At 60.9% G+C, this 6258-nt stretch overlaps 1 protein-coding gene across 1 annotated transcript in view; it reads left to right on the forward strand.

Annotated features, from left to right (window-relative positions):
* Positions 1–6252, forward strand: part of BAP1 (BRCA1 associated deubiquitinase 1) — a 28887-nt gene extending 22635 nt beyond the window's left edge. Inside the window, 7 exon segments of the mRNA XM_075574231.1 lie at positions 2235–2368; positions 2453–2862; positions 3519–3613; positions 3615–3644; positions 3732–3824; positions 5268–5340; positions 5449–6252. Coding sequence (XP_075430346.1) covers positions 2235–2368; positions 2453–2862; positions 3519–3613; positions 3615–3644; positions 3732–3824; positions 5268–5340; positions 5449–5582 — 969 coding nt within the window. The 3' untranslated portion in view covers positions 5583–6252.
* The last annotated feature ends 6 nt before the right edge of the window (positions 6253–6258 follow it).

Consider the following 6258-nt stretch of genomic DNA (forward strand, 5'->3'; position numbering starts at 1 on the left):
AGCAGCGCCTTCCGATGTAACCCAGCTGGGACTATCCGCATCGCCTTCCGATGTAAACCAGCCGGGACTATCAGCATCGCCTTCCGATGTAACCCAGCCGGGACTATCAGCATCGCCTTCCGATTTAACCCAGCTGGGACTATCAGCATCGCCTTCCGATGTAACCAGCATCGCCTTCCGATGTAACCCAGCTGGGACTATCCGTATCTCCTTCCGATGTAACCCAGCTGGGACTATCAGCATCGCCTTCCGATGTAACCCAGCTGGGACTATCAGCATCGCCTTCCGATGTAACCCAGCTGTGACTATCCGTATCTCCTTCCGATGTAACCCAGCTGGGACTATCCATATCTCCTTCCGATGTAACCCAGCTGGGACTATCAGCATCGCCTTCCGATGTAACCCAGCTGGGACTATCCGCATCGCCTTCCGATGCAACCCAGCTGGGACTATCCGCATCGCCTTCCGATGCAACCCAGCTGGGACTATCGGCATCGCCTTCCGATGTAACCCAGCTGGGACTATCAGTATCGCCTTCCGATGTAACCCAGCTGGGACTATCCGTATCTCCTTCCGATGTAACCCAGCTGGGACTATCAGCATCGCCTTCCGATGTAACCCAGCTGGGACTATCCGGATCGCCTTCCGATGCAACCCAGTTGGGACTATCGGCATCGCCTTCCGATGTAACCCAGCTGGGACTATCGGCATCGCCTTCCGATGTAACCCAGCTGGGACTATCGGCATCGCCTTCCGATGTAACCCAGCTGGGACTATCAGTATCGCCTTCCGATGTAACCCAGCTGGGACTATCCGTATCTCCTTCCGATGTAACCCAGCTGGGACTATCAGCATCGCCTTCCGATGTAACCCAGCTGGGACTATCCGGATCGCCTTCCGATGCAACCCAGTTGGGACTATCGGCATCGCCTTCCGATGTAACCCAGCTGGGACTATCGGCATCGCCTTCCGATGTAACCCAGCTAGGACTATCGGCATCGCCTTCAGATGTAACCCAGCTGGGACTATCAGCATCGCCTTCCGATGTAACCCAGCTGGGACTATCGGCATCGCCTTCCGATGTAACCCAGCTGGGACTATCGGCATCGCCTTCCGATGTAACCCAGCTGGGACTATCAGCATCGCCTTCCGATGTAACCCAGCTGGGACTATCAGCAGCGCCTTCCGATGTAACCCAGCTGGGACTATCAGCATCGCCTTCCGATGTAACCAGCATCGCCTTCCGATGTAACCCAGCTGGGACTATCGGCATCGCCTTCCGATGTAACCCAGCTGGGACTATCAGCATCGCCTTCCGATGTAACCCAGCCGGGACTATCAGCATCGCCTTCCGATGTAACCCAGCTGGGACTATCGGCATCGCCTTCCGATGTAACCCAGCTGGGACTATCAGTATCGCCTTCCGATGTAACCCAGCTGGGACTATCCGTATCTCCTTCCGATGTAACCCAGCTGGGACTATCAGCATCGCCTTCCGATGTAACCCAGCTGGGACTATCCGGATCGCCTTCCGATGCAACCCAGTTGGGACTATCGGCATCGCCTTCCGATGTAACCCAGCTGGGACTATCAGCATCGCCTTCCGATGTAACCCAGCTGGGACTATCAGCATCGCCTTCCGATGTAACCCAGCTGGGACTATCGGCATCGCCTTCCGATGTAACCCAGCTAGGACTATCAGCATCGCCTTCAGATGTAACCCAGCTGGGACTATCGGCATCGCCTTCCGATGTAACCCAGCCGGGACTATCCGTATCTCCTTCCGATGTAACCCAGCTGGGACTATCAGCATCGCCTTCCGATGTAACCCAGCTGGGACTATCAGCATCGCCTTCCGATGTAACCCAGCTGGGACTATCGGCATCGCCTTCCGATGTAACCCAGCTGGGACTATCAGCATCGCCTTCCGATGTAACCCAGCTGGGACTATCGGCATCGCCTTCCGATGTAACCCAGCCGGGACTATCCGTATCTCCTTCCGATGTAACCCAGCTGGGACTATCAGCATCGCCTTCCGCTGTAAGTATCTCGGGAAGCCGGGGGGTTCCAGGAGCTGAAATCAACGCGTTTATCTGCAGAGACCCCCCCCCCCCCCCCCCGAGGTAACACCACTTTAAGGTGCCTGGCTGGGGCGCAGCACTCCAGTTAAGGTGCTCGGTTTCCTCCCCTGTGGAGGTTGCAGGCAGTTCTTCCCAATAAACGTGTGATTGCAGGAGGAGGAGGACTTGGCCACTGGGGCGGGCCGATCCCGGGCAGCCCCCCCACCCTCTACAGACTCTGACGAGGAGGAGGAGGAAGAGGAGGAGGAGGAAGCCGAGAACGTGAGGAGAGCCCCGACTCCCCCTGGGTGAGGACAAGTGCCCCTCTTCCCCTCTCTTAACTACCTCCAAACATGGTCTACAAACCCTGAGCCGTTTCTGTCTTTCCTCAGGTACAAGAGGAGAAGTGCACTGTCCCTGGCCCCCCCTGAACTGCCCCCCAGTGTCCTGGCAGAGAAGCTGAAGGAGACACAGAGGGACATGTGCTCCCCACTGTCCATAAAGACTGGGGCCGCTGCTGCCCCCCACTCCCAGCCCTCCCCCACCCCCAGCAACGAGAGCACAGACACGGCCTCGGAGATCGGCAGCGCCTTTAACTCCCCCCTGCGCTCCGCCAATCCCACTCGCCCCTCCAGCCCCGTCACCTTCCACCTCTCCAAGGTCTTGTTTGGGGAGGAGGAGCCTCTTCTGCGCTTGGACGGTGCTCGCTACAACCGAGCAGTGCGGGAGCTGGGGCCGCTTGTGGGCACTGGGATTCTACACCTGAGCCGGGATGGGCAGTTGTGCCCCCTCAGCAAGCTGGGTATGTGGGGTGGGAGCTGTGCCCCCTCAGCAAGCTGGGTATGTGGGGTGGGAGCTGTGCCCTCTCAGTAAGCTGGGTATGTGAGGTGGGAGCTGTGCCCCCTCAGTAAGCTGGGTATGTGGGGTGGGAGCTGTGCCCCCTCAGTAAGCTGGGTATGTGGGGTGGGAGCTGTGCCCCCTCAGTAAGCTGGGTATGTGGGGTGGGAGCTGTGCCCCCTCGGTAAGCTGGGTATGTGGGGTGGGAGCTGTGCCTCCCTCAGTAAGCTGGGTATGTGGGGTGGGAGCTGTGCCCCCTCAGTAAGCTGGGTATGTGGGGTGGGAGCTGTGCCCCCTCAGTAAGCTGGGTATGTGGGGTGGGAGGAAGGAGGAGATGCCTGTGGGTGGGGGGGAGGTGCCTATGTGCGGGGGAGGAGATGCCGGTGTGGGGGAGATGGGGCAGTGGGGGTGGGGAGGAGATGCCTGTGTCCTGGGGGGGAGGAGATGCCTGTGTGCAGGGGAGTAGCGGGGGGGGGGGGGGAGATGCCTGTGTGCGGGGGTGTAGCGGGAGGGAGGAGATGCCTGTGTGCGGGGGAGTAGGGGTGGGGGGTGGGTTTTAAGATGCCTGTGTAGGGGGGGCGGGAGAGGAGATGCCTCCCTGATTTCACTTCTCTCTCTCAGACTCGGGCAGTCTCCCCCCAAGGAAGCAGAGCATCCGAGCAGATGAGGGGAGAGAGAGTGCAGAGCCGGATGCAGAGCGCTGTAAAGCCGCAGAGCCCCCCTCCAGGGGACAGGTTCTCCCCTAAGGTGAGGAGGGGCTCTGTTATAGGGTGTTGATGTCTGTAGGATGGGTCTCTGTTATAGGATGTAATTTTGGGCCACTGACTCTCACAGGAGCTCCTCGCTTTGCTGAAGTGTGTGGAAGCCGAAATCTCTACATCTGAAGCGAGTCTGCGGGAGGAGCTGGAGAAACGCAAGAAGTTCAAGGTCTCACTGCAGCGGCCTCGGTGACCCCTCTCCGCCGCGCTCTTTGCGCCCCCCCTCCGCCGCGCTCTTTGCGCCCCCCCCTCCGCCGCGCTCTTTGCGCCCCCCCCTCCGCCGCTCTCTTTGCGCCCCCCCCTCCGCCGCTCTCTTTGCGCCCCCCCCCTCCGCCGCTCTCTTTGCGCCCCCCCCCCCTCCGCCGCTCTCTTTGCGCCCCCCCCCCTCCGCCGCTCTCTTTGCGCCCCCCCCCTCCGCCGCTCTCTTTTGCGCCCCCCCCCTCCGCCGCTCTCTTTGCGCCCCCCCCTCCGCCGCTCTCTTTGCGAACCCCCCTCCGCCGCTCTCTTTGCGCCCCCCCCTCCGCCGCTCTCTTTGCGCCCCCCCCCTCCGCCGCTCTCTTTGCGCCCCCCCCCTCCGCCGCTCTCTTTGCGCCCCCCCCCCCTCCGCCGCTCTCTTTGCGCCCCCCCCCTCCGCCGCTCTCTTTGCGCCCCCCCTCCGCCGCTCTCTTTGCGCCCCCCCCCCTCCGCCGCTCTCTTTGCGCCCCCCCCCCTCCGCCGCTCTCTTTGCGCCCCCCCCCCCTCCGCTGCGATCTTTGCGCCCCCCCCATCCGCCGCGCCCTTTGCGCCCCCCCCTCCGCCGCGCCCTTTGCGCCCCCCCCTCCGTCGTGTTCTTTGCGTCCCCCTCAGTCGCGCTCTTTGCGCCCCCCCTCAGTCGCGCTCTTTACGCCCCCTCTGTCGCGCTCTTTCTCCCCTCCCTCCGCTCTTTCTCCCCTCCCTCCGCTCTTTCTCCCCTCCCTCCGCTCTTTCTCCCCCCCCCCTCCCTCCGCTCTTTCTCCCCCCCCCTCCCTCCGCTCTTTCTCCCCCCCCCTCCCTCCGCTCTTTCTCCCCCCCCCTCCCTCCGCTCTTTCTCCCCCCCCCTCCCTCCGCTCTTTCTCCCCCCCCCTCCCTCCGCTCTTTCTCCCCCCCCCTCCCTCCGCTCTTTCTCCCCCCCCCTCCCTCCGCTCTTTCTCCCCCCCCCTCCCTCCGCTCTTTCTCCCCCCCCCTCCCTCCGCTCTTTCTCCCCCCCCCTCCCTCCGCTCTTTCTCCCCCCCCCTCCCTCCGCTCTTTCTCCCCCCCCCTCCCTCCGCTCTTTCTCCCCCCCCCTCCCTCCGCTCTTTCTCCCCCCCCCTCCCTCCGCTCTTTCTCCCCCCCCCTCCCTCCGCTCTTTCTCCCCCCCCCTCCCTCCGCTCTTTCTCCCCCCCCCCTCCCTCCGCTCTTTCTCCCCCCCCTCCCTCCGCTCTTTCTCCCCCCCCCCTCCCTCCGCTTTTTCTCCCCCCCTTCCTTCCTCCTTCCGCTCTACTCCCCTTCCACTCTGCTCCCCCACCTCCCCTCCTTCTGCTCTGCTCCCCCTCTCCACTCCCCCAGCCTCCTCTCTCCACCCCCTGCTTAACAGCTATCACGTTTGTTCTTTCAGATTGATGACCAGAGAAGGACTCATAACTATGATGAGTTTATCTGCGCATTCATCTCTATGTTGGCTCAGGAAGGTGAGTGAGGTTTGAGATTTGGGGAGAGCGTGGGAGGGTATCGTGTGATCACCATGACATATATTGGAAGGAGGAGGTTTCATGTCTGCCCCTCTCTTCTCCTTCCAGGGATGCTGGCAAGCCTGGTGGAGCAGAATATTTCTGTAAGGAGACGTCAGGGGGTCAGCATCGGACGTCTGCACAAACAGAGGAAACCGGACAGACGCAAGCGATCCCGGCCTTACAAAGCCAAGCGGCAGTGACGCCACCTTCCCCTGCTTTATACGGGGTTATATAAACTGGGAGGACTACATCCTTTCCCTCCATGCTGGGTTCTAACAACCGAGAGGGGTTACCTTCTCGACATGGTGAAATATATATATATCGCACAGACATGGTGTGACCTGTTGCCCCTGCTAGATGTAAAGTCGCGTTGGAGGTTACCTGCCCGTCACCACACGCATGAAGCCGTTATGTCCTGTTCTCTGTGCTGGGACTTGGTGGGCAGCCAGTGTGTGCATCGTCCATCATCAATCGTTGTACAGTGGACAGATCCTGACCTTCAAGTGTAATAACTAGTTCACACGTGCCATGGTGCCCTGCTGGAAGGTGTAATTAGTGAACGTGTCCTGGTGCCCCTGCTGGAAGGATTAATAATTAGTGCACACATGTCATGGCGTCCCTTCTGGAAGGAGTATTTCGTGCACACGTTTCATGGCGTCTCTGCTGGAAGGATTAGTGCACAGGTGTCATGGTGTCCCTTCTGGAACGAGTATTTCGTGCACACGTTTCATGGCGTCTCTGCTGGAAGGATTAGTGCACAGGTGTCATGGCGTCCCTTCTGGAACGAGTAGTGCACACGTTTCATGGCGTCTCTGCTGGAAGGATTAGTGCACAGGTGTCATGGTGTCCCTTCTGGAACGAGTAGTGCACACGTTT

The sequence above is a fragment of the Ascaphus truei genome, chromosome 17, assembly GCF_040206685.1.
Source record: "Ascaphus truei isolate aAscTru1 chromosome 17, aAscTru1.hap1, whole genome shotgun sequence".
NCBI lineage: Eukaryota > Metazoa > Chordata > Amphibia > Anura > Ascaphidae > Ascaphus > Ascaphus truei.